Raw genomic sequence first — 23,862 nt, 5'->3', positions numbered from 1 at the left:
GGGGACAAATGATGGTTACAATATAATTCACAAAATGAAAAGTGGTCTTGCCTTTCCCATTGTGGTGTACGGTCGATAACCAACTGACTACATGGAACTGTAACTGGGTATTTATATACTGGACAGAAAGGCTTTTCCAGCAAGGCCTTTGTAATGTAAATAATGCAAACCTGAGGTCAGCAGAAAACAACATACATCCCGTGAGTGCTGAAAAAGCACCTGAGGATACGAGACTTGTCAGTGATCCAGTGATTGTTTTTGTTTTACAGCAGGCAATTTAATTGTACAATGCAGTAAATCAGCCTTTTTCATTCTATGCTAGGGATCATTCTAGAGTTGCAAAAAGTTGCAGTCCCGAGATATGTCCTGAGTTTTACCAAAATTTATACGTCAGGGACAATTTGCAATTTACCAATCTGCACAGCTTTGTGATGTGGGAGGAAATGAAGGCAGCCAGAGGAAACCGATGAGAGAGCAGAGAGGAGATGCAAACGCCCGACCTTTTGAATTGGGCTCTCTCTAGGGACCGGGAGATTGTGTCTGTCATAGACATGTTTCAACAAAATTTCTTTTAATATCCAGCTGCAGATTCTGGGGCAGCACAGTAGCATAGGTGTTAGTGTAATGCAATACAGCACCAGTGATTCAGGTTCAATACCCACACTGTTTTAACAAGCTTGTATATTCTCCTCATTACCGTGGTTTCCTCCTGGTTCTCTGGTTTCCTCCCACATTCCAAAGGCCTACAGGTGAGTACGTTGTGGGCATGCTATGCTGGCACTGGAAGCACGACAACGTTTGCAGACAGACCACAGCACATCCTCGGACTGTGTTGGTTGCTGTCGCAAATGATGCATTTCACTGTATACTTCGATGATTCAATAACTTTTTAAAAATGTATTCTTTTCTCATGATCTAGTGTTATTGGCAAGGCCAGCATTTAATACCCATCCCTGACTACCCTAGAGAAAATGGAGGTGAACAGTTTTCCAAATCCCTGCAATCTGGTGACGTTCTCCAACAAAGCTGTTGGCAGGGAGTTTCAGGATTTAAACCCAGTGGCGATGAAGGACAAGTGATAGGTTTCCAAATCAGTGAGCTAAGAGATGTGGAGGGGAAGCTACAGATGGCAATATTCCCATGTCCTTTGGGAAATATTATCAGAGCAGCCTGGGCATGTACCTGCAGTGTGTTTTTGTCGATGATACACACTGTAACCACTATGTATCAAAGCTCTGAATGAACATTTCAGACGATTGCTAATCTGCCAACCAAGAAAAATGCTTTGATAGAGTTAAACTTATTGAGAGATGATGGATCTCCACTCATCCAGCCAAGCAGAGAATATCATGATGTGCCTTGGGAATGTGACTCCTTCTGTGCTCATCATGCTCCTTGTTCTCCACAACATGCTGCAGAACTGCCTTCCTGGACATTTGATCACTCGATTAATTTCATATGTCCAGTCTGCCGGAGCAGTCTGTGCATGCTTGGACAGGTATGACTTTAATCTTATCAGGTATGAGGCCCACCGGCTGCCCTCACCTGGTTTAGTCTGCCTGTCGAAGCGGTGTACTGAGGTGTATGGAACATGCAGACAACTACCTGGTGCCACAGGTGAGTGCTGAGAGCTGAATGGAGACCAAAGGTGAGAGAACTGCCTCAGAATGGACACAGCAAGCCTCTTCACCAGAGGTGCTACCCTCTGCGGACACAACATACACCCTAACAATAGAAATAAGTAAAATGTAACATTTTTTCAGTCATAGCTCTGAGCACGTACTTCAATACACTGATTTGGAAAGCAGAGGAAAGCTTTGGAAATGATCAGCAATATTGTCATAAGGGGAGCAAAGAATTCCAGCCAAACAACAAAAGAGAACAAATTTTTGTAGACTCTTAGGCAGCACTTTATAGATTTGTTTATTCATGGACATTGGTGAATGAAATATGAATGTATTTCATATGCTGTGATGGAAGCTTTATTACTACACCGCTGCCAGTCAACTTTGCCAACTCCTACTCCCACTTCATCTCCATGTCACCTAAACCTTCAATCATGTCTTGCCCCGAGAATGCAGTGTTATTTCTTTTTTGAGTTTTCTGTTGAAACTTTTTATGATTCTCTTTTGAAACTAACCGGTAATCCATTTCAAGCCTTAGTTTCAAACACCGCATTCTCGATGATCACAACTCACAGCGTGGAACAAAATCCTCATTCACACCCGTGTGATTTTTACTGTCAGCCAGGTGCTGCTTTGTTTCCAGCTCTTCACAGGGGATGTGCAACCACAGAGTGAACCATTGCATTTGAGGATCCAAGGTATTCGGTCAGGTCTCAGCTTACAGCTCTTTTCCATCAGCTGTTAACCTAGAATGAGAACTCGGGCAGTGGATCTGTCATTTAGTTTATTCAGTTTGACTATTTACTGTATCTCCATATTTCTGCAGTGAGTTGGACACCAGAGTGTTGGAAGTTTGTTTTTCAGACAAGCTGAAGAGGTCAGGGGAATTACAGTATAAATTCTGTTACAGATTCAGAACAAGTTTAAAGTGCTGGAGAGTTTAGTACTTCAGCTCACTGGACTTTCCTCATTCACAATTTGCTGAGAAATTTGCGCCTGTACCTGGGCCAGTTTGTAATAGTGATCATTTCTGGGTGAAATGGTACTCATTGGGACAATGACCCTGGCAATTCTGTACACAATTCACCTTCATATGACAAATGTGTTCCAGACATCATTCACATACTTCTCAGTGCCCTGTTTTTCCCCGTAAATCAGGTCTTCAGGGTGCAACATGCAATCTCTGTTGAAAGTTCACAATAAAACTAGGAGCACCTGGTGCTGTAAAGCTGATGGGACCAATTGAAGGATTTCTTTGCTGACATTGAATCCTGGAATATGAATCTTTGACTATAGAACAATGATGTAGTGAGTTGGAGATTGTCCATCCACACCTGTCCAGGAGACAGCAGCAAATCTGTTCTGATCTTCACTTTCAAAGTTCAGATCTGTGGAATTTATTAGAATTTTGCTTTGAAAATGGAGTATAGTGTGTCAACGCTGCCATTGCACATAACGGGTATGATTGTGGGGTAACATAATTGGGAGGAATGTACATAATTGAAAACCACCAACATTGCACTGGGGTTTTGGTTTAAGAGGCTGGTCTGAGCTGATAATATTGTTACATAAGGATTATTAGTGTGCATTTCTGTTTAGGTTTTGGAGTTCAATAAAATGCGTTACGCATTTCATTAAATATAAAACACCTGACTACATTTTATTTGTGGAAACCTACATTAGTGACCCCAATGCTCTAGGACAACTCCAGAGTAATTGAACATGTTGGCCATCAAAGTTGTTTTGAAAATGCCAGTTTTTGGAGCAAAATGCTGTCGCTTGGTTTGTACAAGCAGAGGCTTAATTCGTTCTGTGAGAAATTACTGCCAGTGACACCAAATTCTATGATGTGGTAGCGTCACTCAGCAATTCCACGACTGTGAGAGTTGTGAGTCTGCTTGAACCCCCACCTGTACACCATAAATACCAATCGCTGAAAACTCAACTTTTACAGACTTTTGGACTATTGGAGTCTGAACACACCAAACAATTGCTCTCCCTACCCAGTCTCAGCATTGTTAGACCTTCTGGGCTAATGGATCATGTCCTGCCTCTCCTGCGAAATCACCATCTTTATACTATGTTTAAAGAACTCTTCATGCAGCGACTTCCTGTCCACGTTTGCATAGCCCCCGCTAATGCACCCATGAAGGATTACAGGGAACTTGTTAAAATGGCTGATAATCTCCACTCAACTAGACAATGGTGCATCATTTCTCCTCCTTTCCCTACCTCAATAAGCTCGGTCAGCAAGGCCCCCAACACCAGGAAATAGACTACACCGTGTCTGTGCTTTTACCACACTTGCTTTGGAACCAATGCAAGGAGTTGCCAATCACCTTGCACTTGGACAGTGCCAGCACATCGGCATATCAGAGATCTGTGAACACCATGGGTTCCAATTGCCAGGGGCATCAACTGTTCATTACAGACATCATTTCAGGGTGACCCTTCTGATGTGATACAGCTACTCACTGGCATGGCCTATTGATGAGAATGCAAAGGCTGACGAAACCTCACTGGAGGCCGCCAACGGCAGCAGGATCCATTCTCACAGGACGCGATGGGTGGCGCTATGCTTCAATGGGTGACGTTAACCATGGGACTTCATCCTGACTAAAGTGGCTCGACCTCTGCTCGGTGCAGATTTCCTGTGTGCCCAAGGACTATTAGTCAATCGTAAGAACTGCTGGCTTGTGGATGTCAAAAGCTTTAGATTATTACCCTGTTCCTATATTAAGTTCCCCACAATGCTTCTGCCAAGCATATGCACCACCACAGGTGAGTTTACTTGAATGCTGGACGAATGTTGCAAGTGCCATGTGATTTCATTCCTGATGCTACAACAGCCTGGTTGGCCTCTCAACAACATTTCACCCTCCTCAGTAAATTCAATTCCTTTTCACCTATTCTGACCTCCCATCATGGCGTACAACACTTTTGGGTTCCTGTAACCTATATTCCACCTCGTTTGTTTTTGTCCACCATGACACACACCAACTATCCCTTAGACCCCCTTATGAAGGCTCGTTCTATGTTTTGGAACAGGCAGAAAAGACTTTTGTCAGAGATAAGAGGTGCAAACCTGATTGTATTTCAGTAGATCATCTTAAACCGGCCCACCAAGATTTGGAGTATTCGCTGCCACGCCCCTGACGTCACAACATAACCAAGTGTGTATCAATGTTCCTCTGGACAAGCCAGGTGCACCTGCAGTTCCTCCACCTGTGGAATACAGGAGCTGAGCCGGGCGGCTCATCCAAGCTCCAGAAAGGCTCACAATACCGATTGTAATGAATTCTGGGGTGAGGCCTGTGTAGGGTAATGTAATTGGGAGAAATGTACATGATTCAATTCACAACCACCAACAATGAGTTAGGGTCTCGCTTTAAGAAGCCGGTCTGATGTGATGATGACACGTAAGGATTTTTAGCACTCTTTTGTGTTTAGGGTTTGGAGTTCAATAAAATATGTTACAGGTTTCATAAAACATGAAACGCCTCACTTCGTTTTATTTGCAAAAACCAACATGATCAGAAATGACTTTCTACTCGAGTGTATCTTATCTTCTAACTCATAATTGCAAAGAGGTTTAGAAATGTAGTAGATTTAAGTTTATCTCTGTTTTCTTTTGAACAGTAGTTTCTAGGAATGCTTTATTCCAAATTATCTGCAAATATAAATTGTTAACTCACTGTAATGAAACTTATACAGGATTGTTTATGGGTTCAAGAAAATTCAAAGTACAGAATTGATAACTTACTAAAGTCCATTTTATCTGAGTCCACCAAACCTTACTCTAGACAACATTATGCTTTGCAGTAGCTGCCTAGAAGTCCCTCAAGTGTCTGAGGGACCCAATTGAAAGACCCAGACACTGTATTTCCTGGGCTTCCTAGATCTCAGGAAGTGCTGTCGACCTCTGTAGCTGGGATGTTCATAGAAGATCTGGTAACCATCCACCACCTGACAGGAGTGGATGTCACGGCAACGGAAACGATCGTAGACAGAGGGACAGTCGTCCATGAATTCCATCATCTTCCCCTCACCCCAAACTCTGCCTTGTTGACCATGGAGGATTTAAAATATGAAGGAAAACATCAAACTTGAATGTGCCACGGACAGTGGAAGCAGACAGATCAATTGCCTTTGTTCCTGCCTTGTAGTTGGAGATGGGGGCTGCCACTTTGTGGTACTGTTTTACGTCCTCCATTTTGTAAGGTAAAGTTGCTTTGCTTTGTGTTTTAAAGAAAACACAATGTTGGTTCTGGTAATCTGCTGGATTAGAGATAATTTCCAAATAAGAATTAATTTGTGAGCTGTTTTGATATAATATAACATGCAGGTTTCTGAATTCTGGGGTTGGTGCCTCCTTGGAGTGAGTCGAGCTGGTTACTGAAGAGAACAAAGAGCAATAAATTATTGATTGTCACTTGCTGGGAAGAGGACAATAAATGGATGCGAGCCTGGAGCAGAGCCAATAAAAAGGTGTTAAATGTCAGACACTTGACCTACAGCCAATGACACTGAAATGCGATATTTGAATTAGACAATACACAATAGACAATAGGTGCGGGAGTAGGCCATTCAGCCCTTAGAGCCAGCACCGCCATTCAATGTGATCATGGCTGATCATCCACAATCAGTACCCCATTCCTGCCTTCTCCCCATATCCCTTGACTCCGCTATCTTTAAGAGCTCTATTGGTATGGAACAAATATAAAAGGGGGCTCTTCGAGCATACTATCAAGAGATCTACCATCGCAGGAAGAACCCGCACACCAGGGGCAGGGGGAAGAAAGGATTGATCATCTAGCCAACAGAGATCCCCTATTTCAGTGTTATAAATTAGAAAAGTGTCCATTAATTACAGTTTGTGTGGTGAGTTTGCTCTTCTAGTACCATGGATAAATAATCAACAGCCCTCTGGTAAATTCTCATCATTGTAGTTACCTCCTCAGTACTGGATTAAATTATTTTAATGCATTCTTAATATAATCATGTCAAAAATGCATATAATATACTGTGGATATTATATATACAGTAAGAAACAATGTGCTGACACTGGAGAGGGTTCAAAGGCTTGTCACGTCAGGAGGCTTGCATTGTTCTGGCTTGTACACACTGGAATTTAGAAGAATGATAGGGTGAGGGACTTACTCTCTATAAATTCTTCCTCTCTACTGTAATAGCTAACTTGATTTTCTCTGTCTTTGTAGATGAGAATGGCCTATGGTTGCTGTATTTCCTGTGCCTTCATTGTTATTACTATTTACTGGTCTGGAAATCAATCCCGCCAATGTTACTGTCCTTTGTGATTTCTTCACTTCTTCCAAACTCATTCACTTTCTTCATTAAACAACAATTTGCTGAAGGAACTCAGAGGGGCAGGCAGCATCTGCAGAGGGATATGGAAATTTTGTTTCCACCAATTGCAGTTTTGTTGGCTGGTCATTATAGGCTTTGGTTATTGTAGTATACAAAAAATTGTTTTCAGTCCACTGCTTTCTGTAGGATGCACCTTGGTTTAGCGAATGAGCTGACACCTCAGATTGCTTAGTATTTCATCTGGAGGTTACATGCTAGCTCTGCCTTCACGTTAACTCCTGACACAATAATCAGGTCCCTAGTCCAACTGCGTAATGTACATTTAATACTGACTTCAGCATTTTCTGTCCAACTCACAAGAGAAGTTCATAGAGGAAAGTGGATGATTTAGCATTGACTGGCTGGGTGTTGGGGTTTTCCTGTGGAGGCAAAAGGGTGGTCAATGTTTTAGCTCCAGGCCTTGCATCAGGAACAAGAGCGTAAGAGAGAGATAGCCAATAAATAGAGGGGAAGTAGTGGGATGAGGCGGGGGCTGGCAGGCAACAGGTGTAACGAGGTGGGAAAAGGGATGATGGGTTTATGGAACCATGTATGGGGAAGGTCAGGGTGAAGGTTGCGAGAGAATGGCTGGAGGCTGATACGTATAAACAGACAAGGAGAGAGTGGGAAATACTGGATGGGGGATCGAGGAGGGAGAGACAGAGGATAACGTGATATGTGGAGATATAAAAGGCTGCAGATGCTGGAAAATGAGGAGGAAGGAAGGTGGGAAGGGAGCGATGAAAGAGGGAAACCTCTGGACCTTCACTTTGGGATGTTTTCCTTTTTCCCCTGCTCTATCTCTAGTTGGATGTCTACCCTCTTCACAGTCTGGTTACTCACATCACTATTACTATTGTTCTTACACTTTAACTTTCTGAATTCTTTTGAACACTCCCCATCAACACTCACACAAGAAATCCTTAGGACTTTCACTCATCCTTTCACCTGGATCTACGTACCTGCCATCCCTTTCTCCAGTCCATCTTATACAGGCTGCCTCCCCTCTATCTTAGAGTTCAAGGTCATTTGCAAGATGGACAGCTGTCAATGTAAGCTTCCAAACTGCATTTATCCCTCACTTGGAATTGGAAGTGTCCATTCACATTGTCAGAATTTGTTTGTGAAGTAAACATTATTATGGAAAAGGATTAACGATATTATTGTCGGCACTTTTGTCTTTAGGCTGTAAACATCTCAAAAATGGATGGTATGTGTCCAGTTTGCAACAGGCGGGAAGAGGCAGTGTAGTGGTGCAGGTAGTAGAACCACCGCCTTACAATGTCAGCAACCTAAAGTGATGTCTATATAGGATTTCCACATTTTCACTGCAAGCCCATGTTTTCTTTCTAGGTGTCTGGTTTTGTTCTTGATCTGCAGAGGAAAGCCATCTGGTGGGTAAATCGACCATTGTATGTTGTTCTTTGTGTAGGTGACTACAATTTGGGGAAATTATGAGAATATGTGGTGATGTGGTGAGTTGAGCTGTATGGTAGCTCAATCGGCCAGATTATGTTGTCCCTTGTGTGTAGGTGACTACAATTTTGGGGAAATATGTGGATATTTTAAAAATGGGATCAATGAAGGATTAGTGTAAGTGGGTAGTTGATGTTCAGCATTGACTCAGTGGGCCAAAGGGCTTGTTTCCATGTTGTATCTCTCTGTAAGAACAGGAATCCACAGAGGTGTGACAATTTATCACTATCCTCTCAATAGGAGAAGATGACCCGATCAATAATGAATTACATATTCAGCATGCCTCTGGATAAAATTTATCTCCACAATGACAGCAACTAAAATGAGAAATAATCATGTGTTAAAGCCAATATGGGTCAAAGCCCCCACACAGGACTCAGGTACTAATGCTATTTTGTATGTTTTACACAATGTTATAGCAACTTGAAAATAAATGAATTACAATGACAATTTTCATGCAATGCTTATTTTATTTTCTGAAGTATGTTCTCAGAATAATATGCTGGTTATTGAGAGTCAATTAGAAGTCCCTCATTCGCCTGAAGGACCCAACGGTTGAGCTGTAGCCGCCCCAGTCACCGTATCTCCTGTATTCCCCGGGTCTCAGGAAGTACTGTCGGCCTCTGTAGCTGGGCTGTTCATAGAAGATCCAGTAACCATCCATCACCTGACAGGAGTGGATGTCACGGTAACAGAAACGATCGTAGAGAGAGGGACAATCGTCCATGAATTCCATCATCTGTCCTGCAAAGTCAGGCTTCTCATAAATCTTCATCCTGTAGGTGCCCCCTCGGTGCTGGAATAAAGGATTTTATGTGTCCTTAATGCAGTATAGTCATGTCAAAATGCATATAATTATCACAGACTTTATATATACATGCAGTTGTACCAACCCTCAGAATTATCAATAATTAATTATATTTCAAGACTATCCTTAATGAAATAATGTGGAGAAAATTTATCTCTGCATTGAAGGCAGTTAAAACTTAGACAATCATGATTTAAGATTGAGGAAGTTCACTATTTCTACAGGAGGCAGCTAAGAACCATACAATTTCATGAATATCAAAAAAAATTTGGTTGTTGATCACATGAAAGATATTTAAGGATATTAAAGCATGCTTAATATAATCACATGAAAGTATATATGACAGAAATAATGTCATAATTGTGTTTCTGAATTAGATGCATATCGATAAAATATAATACCTTGTTGAAGAACTTGTTCTGGGTTTCTGAAGACAGTATTAACAAAAAGAACAAAGTTTACAGAATTTAGTTCCACTAGAGATAACATGATTTTATTAATGTGAAACTTGTGTAATAGCATCATGGTTAACTATGATAAATGTACATACAGTAGGTGCCAGTCTGTGTCTGTAAATAGGTTCAATTACTAATGCAAAAAAAGAATGCAAATTGCTGTAAGGGTTTTCAGATTCCTCATTCCTCACTAACTCTCTGTCAGAGCTGTAAATTTAACTCTACACAGGGTGTGATTGTTGGAAACAATAACACAGCCATCCCTAATTTCAACCTGGGTATCAGCTACAGCCTGACTTATTTTATTGGTTCTTATTACCTGACCAGATGATTTTGAAAAAAATTGCAACTTATGGGAGAGGGCAAATTACTTCAACATTGAGCTAACATGGATTCAATGGGCCAAACAGCCTCACTCCATGCTTTAACCTCACTGCAGTTCTCTGATATCACACAATTAAAACGGTAGGTTTTTGTAATCCAGCCCAGCAGCAGCCTGATTCGGTGAATAAGGTGGATGTTTCATTCATAATGAAACACCACACAAATTCATAAAAAGAGGCCATTCGTGCCATTGAAACCTTAATATTCAAACTTATTTCCTGTCCAATCCCTCTTATCTTTTATAAGATGTTAAGAGGAATAGATAGAGTGCACAGTCAGAGAATTTTTCCCAAGGCAGAAATGGCTAACAGGATTGGGAACATAAATTTAAAAAAACTGGAGCAAAGTGTAGTGGGGATGCAAAAGATAATATTTTTACAGAGTTCTAAGTGTGTGGTACACTCTGCTGAGTGTGGTGATAGAGGCTGATATAAAGAAGCGACTTTTAGATGGGGATATGATTGAAAGAAAAATTGAGGGCTCTGTGAGAGGAAAGGGTTAGTTTGACATTCGAACAAGTTAAAAGACTGGCACAAAATCGTAGGATGAAGGACCTCACTGTACAGTATACTTTCAAGTTCAAAGTTCCATGTTCCCTGTTTTTGGTGGGTTACAGTACATCCATGCTGACCAAGGTATCCATCTCCCATTTCCCAATGTTTGACTCCAATCCATTTTACAAATTTTGTAAGTTTTGTTTTACTGAGGTCTGAGTCATCACATCCAGGTGCTACAACTGTATACATGACATTCTATAAAACTAGCACAAACTGACCAAATACTTTCTGTGGCCCAACTAGACTTTAATAAAGGAGACACAAGGGAGGGTTGTGTCTGGAAGCTGGATCAGCACACAAGATGCTGGAGGAACTCAAGGGGTCAGGCAGTATCCAGGGAGACAACATTTCAGTTTGAGGCTGTTTATCAGGACTGACAAATGCTGCCTGACTGGCTGAGTTCCTCCAACATCTCGTGTAGACATCGGTTCAGCATAAAATGCCAATGATGCTTACGTCAGTGATAATAAACCTGATTCTGATTCTGATTCTTTACCCAGTGCCTTCACAATCACGGATACAGCTCCTTCTGTCAAAAGCAATCGGACATTCATCCCTCACACCAGATTCACTCGTTTCCTGTGTCAACTTCATCTCTGTTGATTCCTTTAACAAATATCTACTGTCTCCAAACTTGGCTCAAAATGCCAGCAGCTAACTCTAGCATTCACATCAGCATAACATTTCAGAGAGAGAGCTCGTGCACAAGTGTAATTATTGCAAATGTCAGCCATTTCCTAGCGGTGTGTCAAGTGGCTTGGAACACCTCAGTCACCAACAACAACTTACAGGTGGGTAACTGCGACAGGACTTGACACAGTCATTGAATCCCATCCAGCGCTGGTAGTCAGGATACTCTCCCCTGCTCAGGACATACTGGTATCCCATGTAGTTGGGTTTCTCGTACAACACCCACCAGTCACTCTCAACACGGATGGAGTTACAGCGGCTGAAGTAAGGGGAGAGGTCGGCACAGTCGGAGCTGCACTCATAGTGCCGACCCTGGAAGTTCCTGTCCTCGTAGAAGATGATCTGTGAGAGGAAATAAATTGCTTAAATCAGACTGGGGACGAATGATGGTTACAATATAATTCACAAAATGAAAAGTGGTCTTGCCTTTCCCATTGTGGTGTACGGTCGATAACCAACTGACTACATGGAACTGTAACTGGGTATTTATATACTGGACAGAAAGGCTTTTCCAGCAAGGCCTTTGTAATGTAAATGATGCAAACCTCAGGTCAGCAGAAAACAACATATGTCCCATGAATGCTGAAAAAGCACCTGAGGATACGAGACTTGTCAGTGATCCAGTGATTGTTTTTGTTTTACAGCAGGCAATTTAATTCTACAAAGCAGTAAATCAGCCTTTTTCATTCTATGCTAGGGATCATTCTAGAGTTGCAAAAAAAGTCACAATACCCAGATATGTCGTAGAGTCACAGTCACAGATCAGAATATTCATTCCGCATAAATCCATGGCAACCATCGACCACCCATGTACACTAATCCTAAATTAATCCCAGTATTTTCATTCTCCCCACATTCTCATTGACTCCTTCTGGACTTTACCACTAATTTACACACCAGGGAGAATGCTGTGGCCAATTTATACACCAATCTGCGCATTTTATGATGTAGGAGGCACCCAGAGGAATCCCATGAGAGAGCAGAGAGAAGGTGCAACACCCGATTTATTGAATCCGGCTCGCTGTAGGGCCCAGGAAATGGCGTTTGTTGTGGAAATGCTTGAACAAGATTTCTTTCAATATCCTGCTGCAGATACCAAGGTGGCTCGATAGCATAGCAGTTATCATAATGCTGTACAGGGTTCAATTCCCACGTTGTCTTTAAGTAGTTTATATTTTCTCCCATGCCCACGGTTTCCTCTCATATTCCGAAGACGTACGGGTGAGTATGTTGTGGACGGCTATGCACTGGACTCATGACGACACGCGGGCAGACCCCAGCACATCCTCAGACTGTGTTGGTCGTTGTCGCGTGTGATGCATTTCACCATGTGTTTTGATGTTTCCATCAATATCTGACAAATAAATCAGAAATACCACTTCAACAACAGGAACTCTCAAATTCTCAAGATCTTTTTTAACCTCCTATTTTCCCTTTTTAGTGTCTTATAGCTTTATGCCCAATAAACTAGAGTATTCAGACAATCTACACAGTCATTGGCGGAATGCACGAACTCCACACCTGAGGTCAGGATTGAACCTACGTCTCTGGAGTTGTGAAGAAGCAGTACTAACTGCTGCAGCACTCTGCCATCCTGCTGTGGACTGAACCCTTTAAACACAGGGCCTCATTATGGCATTGAGTATGGAGTTTGATAGATTTATCCTCATGAAGAAGGAAGAGCAAGATCATAGAACAATAAAATTTACAACATATTACGGACCCTTCAGTCCACAATGTTGTGCCAACCATGTAACCTACTCTAGAAAATGCCTAGAATTTCCCTATTTCCTCTATTTTTCTAAGCTCCATATACTTATCTAAGTAGCTCTTAAAAGACCCTATTGTATCCACTTCCACTACCGCCACTGGCCCACCACTCCCTGTGTGAAAAACTTACCCCTGACATTCCCTTGGTACCTATTTCCAAGCACCATAAAACTGTGCCCCCTCGTGTTAGCCTGGCTGGAAAAAAGCCTCTGGCTTTCCACACGATCAATGCCCCTCATCATTTTATACACCTCTATCCTCCGTCACTCCAAGGAGAAAAGGCCAAGTACACTCAACCTATTCTCATAAGGCATGCTCTCCAATCCAGGCAACATCCTTGTAAATCTCCTCTGCACTTTCTCTACAGTATCCACATCCTTCCTGTAGTGAGGTGACCAGAACTGAACGCAGTACTCCAAGTGGGGTCTGGCCAGGGTCCTGTATAGCTATAACATTACCTCACGGCTCTTGAACTCAATCCCATGGTTGATGAATGCCAACACATTGTACACCTTCTTAACAATACTGTCAACCTGCACAGTAGCTTTGAGTGTCCTATCGGCACAGACTACAAGATCTCTCAGATCCTCCACACTGCCAAGAATCTTACTATTTATACTATATTCTGTCTTCAAATTTGACATACCAAAATGAACCACTTCACACTTATCTGGGTTGAAGTCCGTCTGCCACCTCTCAGCCCAGTTCTGCATCCTATCGACGTCCTGCTGTAACCTCTGACAGCCTTCCCCACTATTCACAATTCCACCCCCCCCCCCACCTTGTGTCATCAGCGAACTTACTAACCCACCCTTCAATTTCTTCATCCAGGTCATTTATAAAAATCACAACTGGAGGGGTCCCAGAACAGATCCCTATGGAACACCACTGGTCTCTGTCCTCCATGCAGAATATGAATGATCTATAACCACCCTTTGCCTGCTGAGGGCAAGCCAACTCTGGATCCACAAAGCAATATCTCCCATCCCTATTGCTGACTCAAGGTTTAATTTCAAGAGGCTCAGCAGTCTCCTCCCTCGCTTCCCACAGAAGCCTGGGTTAAATCTCATCTGGTCCCAGTGACTTATCTAACTTAATGCTTTTCAAAAGCTCCGGTACATCCTCTTTCTTAATATCTATATGCTCAAGTGATTCAGTCCACTGTAAGTCATCCCCACTATTACCAAGGTCTTTTTCCCTGGTGAACACTGAAGCAAGGTATTCCTTAACTACCTCCATTACCTTCTCCAGCTCCATGCACACATTTCCACTATCGCACCTGATTGGTCCTATTCTCACACGGCCATCCTCTTGCTTTTCACATACTTGTAGAATGCCTTGGGGTTTTCCTTAATCCTGCCCAACAAGGCCTTCTCCTAATTCCATTCTTCTTCTTTCTAGCAGCCTTGTAATTTTCTAGAGCTCTAAAAAATACCTAGTTTCTTGAAGATTTCGTAAGTTTTTCTTCTTAACTAGATTTTCTGCATACTTTGTACACCATAGTTCTTTAACTCTACCATCCTTTCCCTGCCTCAGTGAAACATGCAGAACTCCATGCAAATGTTCCCTGAATATTTGCCACATTTCTGCCGTGCATTTCTCTGAGAGTGTTTGTTCCCAAGTTCCTACCTAATAGCATCATATTTCCCTCTAACGCAATTAAATGTTTTCCCAAATTGTCTGTTCCAATCCCTCTCCAGAGCTAGTTGGAGGAGATAGTTGTGGTCACTACCTCCAAAATGCTTTCCTACCAAGAGATCTTGACATCTGACCAGGTTTATTTCCCAATACCAGATCAAGTACAGCCTCTCCTCTAGTTGGCTTATCTACATATTGTGTCATGAAACCTTCCTGAACACACCTAACAAACTCCACCCCATCTAAACCCCTAGCACTAAGGAGATGCCAATCAAAATTAGGAAAGTTAAAATCTCCCATCACAACAACCCTAATTACTAATGCACCATTCCCTATCTGCTCCTCAATATCCTTGTTACTATTAGGGGGTCTATAAAAAACACCCAGTAGAGTTATTGCCCCTTTCCTGTTTCTGACTTCCACCCATACTGACTCAGTAGACCATCCCTCCATGACTTTCTCCTTTTCTGCAGCTGTGACACTATCCCTAATCAGCAATTCCACGCCCCTACCTCTTTTGCCAAGTACAAGAAGAATCGTTAACAAAAGAGACTGATGTAATAAGGAAGATAGTCAGAAAAAAAATCCTCCACAACCTCAATGTGACCATCATTGATGCCCCAAAAGGCATCAAGGCATCCACCTATGGAAGTCATTGTTAAGTCCAAGGAAGTTTCTACACTTCTTACACAACTTCAGAATCTCTTGATGTCCAAGACCTCCTTATGCAGAAAGAAGACCTCTGAAGAATATTGACAGTTGAAATGGGGGCAATGTGGAAACCAAGGTCTGTTCCAGCAAACGCCAGGCAAACTCTTAGAACCATAGAACCATTCAACATTGCAGCACAGAATCAGGCCTTTTGGCCCTTCTTGGCTGTGCCGAACCATTTTTCTGCCTAGTCCCACTGACTTGCACCTAGACCATATCCCTCCATACCCCTCTCATCCAAGTACCTGTCCAAGTTTTTCTTAAATGTTAAAAGTGAGCCTGCATTCACCACTTCAACTGGCAGCTCATTCCACACTCCCGCTACTCCCTGTGTGAAGAAGCTCCCCTTAATGTTCCCTTTAAACTTTTCCCTTTACACCCTTAACCCATGTCCTCTGCTTTTTTTTCTCCCTTAGCCTCAGAGGAAAAAACCTGCTTGCATTCACTCTATCTATACCCATCATAATTTTATACACCTCTATCAAATCTTCCCTCATTCTTCTTCGCTCCAGGGAATAAAGTCCTAATCTGTTCAACCTTTCTCTGTAACTCAGTTTCTCAAGTCCTGGCAACATCCTTGTAAGCCTTCTCTGCACTCTTTCAACCTCATTAATATCCTTTCTGTAATTAGGTGACCAAAACTGCACACAATACTCCAAATTCGGTCTCACCAATGTCTTATAGAACCTCACCATAACATTCCAACTCTTATACTCAGTTCTTTGATTTATAAAGGCCAATGTGCCAAAAGCTCTCTTTATGACCCTATCTACATGTGACGCCACTTTTAGGGAATTATGTACCTGTACTCCCAGATCCCTCTGTTCTACTGCACTCCTCAGTGTCCTACCATTTACCTTGTATGTTCTACCTTGGCTTGTCCTTCCAAAGTGCAATACCTCACGCTTGTCTGCATTAAACTCTATCTGTCATTTGTCAGGCCATTTTTCCAGCTGGTCCAAATCCCTCTGCAAGCTTTGAAAACCTTCCTCACTGTCCACTACACCTCCAATCTTTCTATCATCAGCAAATTTGCTGATCCAATTTACCACATTATCATCCAGATCATTGATAGAGATGACAAATAACAATGGACCCAGCACTGATCCCCTTGGCACACCACTAGTCACAGGCCTCCACTCAGAGAAGCAATCCTCCACTAACACTCTCTGGCTTCTTCCATTGAGCCAATGTCTAATCCAATTTACTACCTCACCATGTATACCTAGTGACTGAATCTTCATAACTACCTCCCATGCGGGACCTTGTCAAAGACCTTACTGAAGTCCATGTAGACAACATCCACTGCCTTCCCTTCATTCACTTTCCTGGTTATCTCCTTGAAAAACTCTAACAGATTGGTTAAACATGACCTATCATGCACAAAGCCATGTTGACTCTCCCTAATAAGTCCCTGTTTATCCAAATTTTTATAGATCCTATCTCTTAGTACTCCTTCCAATAATTTACCTACTACTAACTTCAAATTTACCAGCCTATCATTTCCTGGATTACTTTTAGAGCCTTTTTTAAACAATGGAACAACATGAGCTATCCTCCAATCCTCCAGCACCTCGCCCATGGATACTGACATTTTAAATATATCTGCCAGGGCCACTGCAATTTCAACACTATTCTCCTTCAAGGTCCGAGGGAATACCCTGTCAGGTGCTGGGGATTTATCTACTCTGATTTGCCTCAAGACAGCAAGCACCTCCACCTCTTCAATCTGTATAGGTTCCATGACCTCACTACCTGTTTGCCTTAATTCGATTGACTCCTTGCCAGTTTCCTTAGTAAATACAGATGCAAAAAAACCATCTAAGATCGTCCCCATTTCTTTTGGTTCCATACATAGTCGACCACTCTGATCTTCAAGAAGACCAACTTTATCCCTTACTGTCCTTTTGCTCTTAATATACCTGTAGAAGCTCTTGGGATTATCCTTCACCTTGACTGCCAAAGCAACCTCATGTCTTCTTTTAGCCCTCCTGATTCCTTTCTTAAGTATTTTCTTGCACTTTTTATACTCCTCAAGCATCTAATTTGCTCCTTGTTGCCTATACCTGTCATACATCTCTCTCTTCTTCTTTATCAGATTTCCAATATCCCTCGAAAACCAAGGGTCCTTATTCTTATTCACTTTGCTTTAATCCTGACAGGAACATACAGACTCTGCACTCTCAAAATTTCTCCTTTAAAGGCCTCTCACTTACCAATCATATCCTTGCCAGAGAACAACCTGTCCCAATCCACACTGTTTATATCCTTTCTCATTTCTTCAAATTTGGCCTTTTTCCAGTTTAGTACCTCAACCTGAGCACTAGATCTATCTTTATCCATGACTAAGTTGAAACTAATGGCGTTATGATCACTGGAACCAAAGTGTTCCCCCACACACACTTCCGTCACTTGTCCTCACTCGTTTCCTAATAGGAAATCTAATATTGCATCCTCTCTAGTTGGTATCTCTATATATTGATTTAGAAAACTTTCCTGAACACATTTTACAAATTCTAACCCGTCTAGACCTTTAACAGTATGGTGAACCACATATACCTGTCTGGACACGCCCCCTGCTGACTGCTCCTGTGGCCACTCCCACTGACCGTGGCTCCTCCCACAGGCCCCGGTATAAAGGCGATTGAGGCCTGAGTCCGGCCCTCAGTCTCCAGGATGTAGTATGGTGGTCAACTACTGCTTGTTCTTTCTTCCAGTCAATAAAAGCCGATATCTCGCCTTCACGCCTCAGAGAGTTATTGATGGTGCATCAAACAGTACGGGAGTCCCAATCAATATGTGGAAAATTAAAATCCCCTACTATCACAACTTTATGTTTCCTGCAGTTGTCTGCTATCTCTCTGCAGATTTGCTCCTCCAATTCTCATTGACTATTGGGTGGTCTATAATACAACCCCAGTAATGTGATCATACTTTTCCTGTTTCTCAGCTCCAGCCATATGGCCTCGGTAGATGACCCCTCTAATCTGTCATGCCTGAGCACTGCTGTAACATTTTCCCTGACTAGCAGTGCCAACCTCCACCCTTCATCCCTCTGCCTCTATCACGTCTGAAACATCAGAACCCTGGAACATTAAGCTGCCAGTCCTGCCCCTCCTGTAGCCAAGTTTCACTAATGGCTATAATGTCATAATTCCCCTTGTCAATCCACACCCTCAGCTCATCTGCCTTCCCCACAATACTCCTCGCATTGAAATAGACACACCTCCAAAGATTATTACCACTACACACAACTGTTCTATTTCTGACTTTGCATGAACTTTTAACATCATTTATTTTCACCCCCGCTCCACTCTCTGCTCTGGCACTCTGGTTCCCAACCCCCTGCAAATCTAGTTTCTTTGCTTTGATGTCACTAAAAGAACACCTTTCAGAGCAGCAGAGGGCTGACCAGTGGTATGGTGACATCCACAATGAACTTTGAGGCAAGTGCTCCCAAGTTCGGAGACAGCCAGCCTCTCACATTCGTTCCATCCGTGCTGAGTTGAACATCAATCTAACAACCTTGTCATAAAACTCAGACAAAATTGCTAAAAAAAACCAGCAAGGTTGCCTGCTGATGCATCCCAAGGTGTGGAAAGGAACAAGCAGCAAACAAACAGATCAGCAGGAGAGCTTCATTGCTCTGAGAAACGTTTCTGGGATGTTTTGCCTCCACCAGATGACCACCTCATACAGTCTACCTCTCACTCTCTACTCTGCTGTGGATCAGCCACAGTTCATGAATTCCTCCCACAAAGAGGGGCTTCAACCTCCTCCTTCTGACTCACAGGAAAATGTGCCAGTACTGTGACAATGCTGCCGGTAAAAATGAATGAATGCATGATCTTTATTGTCATTGGACATAGATACAATGAAACTCTGTTTGGCTTCCTCTCAGGCAATTAAATAAAGCGGTAGATAAAAACAAGACAGTAATAGAAAAACAGTATTAAATAGATAAGTAGCAGAAAATAAGTTGCAGCAGCACCAGAATATCACAGTAATGCACAAAGTGCCATTAATGCAAGTATTTGAGTCCGTGAGTGTGCTTGTGTGTGCTCACAGTTTCAGTCATTGTTCTGTGGGAGTGGTGTGATGGAGGCCACAGCTCTGGGGTAGAAGCTGTTCCTCAGTCTATTTGTTCTGGGTTTTAGTGTCCTGAACCTTTTGCTGGACGGCAGCGGGTCAAAAAGGGAGTGGCCGGGGTGTGTGGTGTCTCTGGTTATGCTGATTGCTTTCCTCCTGAGTCTGCTGGAATAGATGGTGTTCAGTCCTGGGAGCTCCATCCTGACAATTCGCTGGGCCGCCTTCACCACGCGATGCAGGTCTTGTTGCTCAGCGGATGTACAGCTGGCATACCACACTGTGGCACTGTTGGTCAGGATGGTTTCAGTTGTGCTCCTGTAGAAGTTAAGCAACAGCTTTTGTAGGAGTTTGGCCTGTTTCAGCTTTCTGAGGAAGAGTCTTTGTTGTGCCTTTTTATACAAGCAGCGAGGTGTTGGTGGTCCATGTCAGCTGTTTTGACAACATAACTCCAAGAAACTTTAGGTTTTCCACACTTTCCACTACTGCTCCATGTATATGGAGGGGGGTGTGTACTCTGTCCTTTGATCTCCTGAAGTCAATGATCGTCTCTTTTGCTTTAGAAGTGTTAAGGACCAGGTCGTTGTCCTTACACCACTCTGTCAGATGATCCACTTCGAGCCTGTAGGCTGTTTCATCTTTGTCCGAGATCAGGCCAACCACTGTGGTATCGCCCGCAGATTCAATTATGGAGTTGAAGGTGTAGATAGGGGTGCAGTCATGTGTGAAGAGTGTGTAGAGCATAGGGGTCAGCACACAGCCCTATGGGGTGCCTGTTTTTAAGATGAGGGTGGTGGAGGTGTGCTTACCAACTCTGACTTGCTGTGGTCGGTCTGTGGGAAAGTCCATGACCCATGAGCACAGGGAGGAAGCAAGGCCAAGAGAGTTCAGCTTGCTGACCAGTTTATGGGGGATGACCGTGTTAAATGCAGAACTGAAGTCCACAAATAACATCCTCACGTAAGTGTTCGGTTCCTTTAAGTGAGTCAGAGCAATATGGAGGGCTTTTGTGATTGCGTCCTTTGTGGAGCGGATTGCCCGGTAGGCAAACTGGTGTTTGTCCAGATCAGCTGGGATTATAGCTTTAATGTGTGAGAGCACAAGTCTCTCAAAGCACTTCATTGCAATGAGTGTCAATGCTACAGGGCGACAGTCATTCAGGCACTTCACAGCTGATTTTTTGGGCACTGGGATGATGGTGGATGATGGTTAAAAATGAAAAGCTGTCCTCTACAGCAGATTCTTTTTCAAACAAACCCTGAGGCTACACCCACACTACGCCGGATAAATCCGTAACCGAAGCTTTTTCTCTTCATTTTTACCCTCCGTCCACACTAAAACGGCATTTTCGTCCCCTGAAACCAGAGCTTCTCAAAAACGCTTTCCAAGGTGGATATTTTTGAAAACGCTGCTCGGGCAGATCAGTGTGGACAGGGTAACCGGAGACTTTTGAAAACGCTATCAGACAGCAGCGTGCTATTTCATTGTTTTCTTGAACGCAACCTAACAATTTCAGAATAGAGGGCAACGAGACTGAAGCCAGAAGAGTTAGAAATGTACTCACCAAATACTTTGACCCATAACTTACTGAATAAATAAGTATACTCACTTTGCCCTGTTTTCTGTCCTTGCTCGTATGAAGGTGGTTTACCTATTTATGCAAGTACTTCTCTGACAATAGATGTGTAATAGCCTAATGTAACACTGTATGGAAATACAAGATAATACTGATGCAGACATGTTTTATACACTTAACAAGGACCTTTATTAATGCAACAGAGTTCGTCAGTTTTTCAATGTTCGTCATCAGCCGGGTCAATCTGTCCGTGAAGTCCCTGTCGGTTGCCTCCATACGCTCCAGTATTTGTTTTTTTTCTAGTTTTAAGTTCTCCTGCGTGAGAGCCAACAGCTGTCCATCGTTTTAAGTTTTTCTAGCCTGTAACTGAACAAACGTGCATTTCTACAGCAAGATTCAACACCAAACACGTCGCTTGTTTTCGGTAGATGTGTCCTGCACATGCGCAGGAGGAGGAGATTCGCCGAAATCTCCGTTTCAGTGTGGATAGAGATATTTTCAAAAATGCATAGTGTGGACGCCTATCGTTTTTATGCGAAACTGGCGTTTTCAAAATTATCCGGTCTAGTGTAGATGTAGCCTGAGATATGAGCCCTGCCGGCCTATGTGGTGAGATGTAGAGTGACAGGCTTTGAGGTTTCTAGGGCATCTGTGTTTGCTAATTGCTGTCTTATTTAGAGTCGTTAAGCCTTTGTGCTCTCTGTTTCATCTTGTCAAGTTTATGTTGACTGGCACGGGTTTTACATGGACTGTGATTATTTAAGGTGGGCTTCCAAATAGTGCTTATCATTGGGTCTTTGTTCTGAGAATGATTTGTCTCATGGTGTCACTCAGTTGAACCACTGACGTTCCTATGTGTAAACTCTGGTTTGCGTCTCCTCACGTGACCGTCATTTCTCTGTACCTGGATTCAGCTGTTACCAGCACTCACCTAGACCGAAAATAAAATAAACACAAGCAGTTCAACTTCAGAGCATTGAAGCCACATCACATATTCTTTTATTCTGCACAGAATATTAACAATAAAAATATTCTTTTTTTTCTGGCTTGCATGGTGATTAAATCTGACTGCAATTTTATCTAAAATCCCAATGCCCATCAGAGTTACAGGTACAAAGGGCTCTTTGCTTTGATGTCAACTCTCCATCTCGATCTCTGTGGGACGCACTGCCACAGCATGAGTGGGGACTCCGACTTTTTAAGTTAAAATATACTTTATTCATAAAAATATCACTAAAATATAAAAATACTGAATCATCAGTTCTGTATTTCATAACAAGTAATGGCTTAAGTTCATAATTCACACGATGGTAGAGGACATTATTTGCTTTAAAAGCACTCAGGATGTAAAGCAAAGAATACTTTGATGAAGTCAACTTAAATATATTTTGAAAAAATGTGTCTGAAATAAGTTGATTTTTTAAAATATTTTGAGGATTTTTTTAATTAGCTCTGAATAATATTGTCAACCTTACTAACCTACAAACCATAGCGCCTGTTTGTTTCGTTCTCGTGCTGGAAAATTTTTAGGGAATAAAATAATTTTATTTTCACGTTACACCTTACCTGAGGATCCAAATTAACATTGGAAAAGCTCAAAGATAAATGATCAGAGACTGCCATGTCCAGTGAAAAATCGTGTTTCAGAGTAAGTGCAGCAAAATTCCAGTATATTTTCCTCCTAAATGAATCAAGTATGATCCCATTGACCCAATTTTATTCTGTTGTTTTCATACAATAGACTTGTTTTTGCAACCAGCTGATGGACAAACTTTGTGGATAGTTAGAGCATTTATATAGCACTGTAGGATGATCCATAACATCATTAGAAAACACTGAATAGATTATTTATGCAATGCAGTCATTGTGACTTTGTCGTTAAACAGACAGCCATTCTGCACACGTCACTGTAATTCATTTTAAATTTTAGCCTTTTTAGGAAGAGTTCCTTTAATTTTTCTTTCTTTTTCAATCTTTTTTATTAAGTTTTGAGTAGATAAACATAACAATGATAATGATTCAAAGAGATTGGGATTACATTAATGATGGTTAACGTATACAGAAACTTTAATTTTTAATCTGGAAGAAGTGTAAAAAGTAGACACACATTATACTCAAGTTTACCTTTTGCTGAACTGATCAACAACAAAAAATACAGGGAACAGTTCCTACTATTAAATTTATTTTTATACATTAAAATAATGTTTATTTTGACAAAATTAACTGTATTATTTGCAAGCAATAACTTTTAAAAAATGTATTCCTTTCTCATAACCTGTTGTTACTGGCAACTACTCATGACACTTCTCATGCTTCGAATTTTTTCAATGATTTTAAGTTCCCTGGCCCCCACCATCTTATTTTCACCATGGACGTCCAGTCCCTATATACCTCCAGCCCCCACCGAGATGGTCTCGAAGCTCTTCGCCTTTTTTTGGATTCCAGACCTAACCAATTCCCCTCTACCACCACTCTCCTCCGTCTAGCGGAATTAGCCCTTACTCTCAATAATTTCTCCTTTGGCTCCTCCCACTTCCTCCAAACCAAGGGTGTAGCCATGGGCACCCGAATGGGTCCCAGTTATGCCTGCCTTTTTGTTGGCTTTGTGGAACAGTCCATGTTCCAAGCCTATACGGATATCCGTCCCCCTCTTTTCCTTCGCTACATCAAGGACTGCATTGGCGCTGCCTCCTGCACGCATGCTGAGCTCGTCGACTTC

The 23,862-nt window shown here is 42.2% G+C and overlaps 2 protein-coding genes across 2 annotated transcripts in view; both read right to left on the bottom strand.

Annotated features, from left to right (window-relative positions):
• LOC140728313 (gamma-crystallin S-1-like) overlaps nucleotides 1-86 on the bottom strand; it is a 120,190-nt gene extending 120,104 nt beyond the window's left edge. The window contains exon 1 of the mRNA XM_073046852.1: nucleotides 52-86. Within this exon, the coding sequence (XP_072902953.1) occupies nucleotides 52-60 (9 nt within the window). The 5' untranslated portion in view covers nucleotides 61-86. The remainder of the gene's footprint in view (nucleotides 1-51) is intronic.
• An 8,832-nt stretch (nucleotides 87-8,918) lies between these two features.
• LOC140728308 (gamma-crystallin S-1-like) lies at nucleotides 8,919-11,812 on the bottom strand. The gene is made up of 3 exons (XM_073046847.1): nucleotides 11,789-11,812; nucleotides 11,462-11,704; nucleotides 8,919-9,264 (listed from the first exon to the last, which is right to left on the bottom strand). Exons 1-3 carry the CDS (start codon nucleotides 11,795-11,797, stop codon nucleotides 8,989-8,991), a joined length of 528 nt encoding a protein of 175 aa, XP_072902948.1. The 5' UTR covers nucleotides 11,798-11,812; the 3' UTR covers nucleotides 8,919-8,988.
• Between the last annotated feature and the right edge of the window lie 12,050 nt (nucleotides 11,813-23,862).

The sequence above is a fragment of the Hemitrygon akajei genome, chromosome 5 (genome assembly GCF_048418815.1).
Source record: "Hemitrygon akajei chromosome 5, sHemAka1.3, whole genome shotgun sequence".
Classification (NCBI taxonomy): Eukaryota; Metazoa; Chordata; class Chondrichthyes; order Myliobatiformes; family Dasyatidae; genus Hemitrygon; species Hemitrygon akajei.
Note: the sequence above shows the minus strand (reverse complement) of the source record. Positions and strands in the feature narration are given on the sequence as shown.

What these genes read in the sequence shown, in the direction of transcription:
- LOC140728308 (XM_073046847.1), bottom strand. An exon ending in CCTGTCGCAGTTACCCACCT is followed by an intron (nt 9,265 to 11,461) that starts GTAAGTTGTTGT and finishes CCTTTATTCCAG; the next exon opens with CACCGAGGGGGCACCTACAG.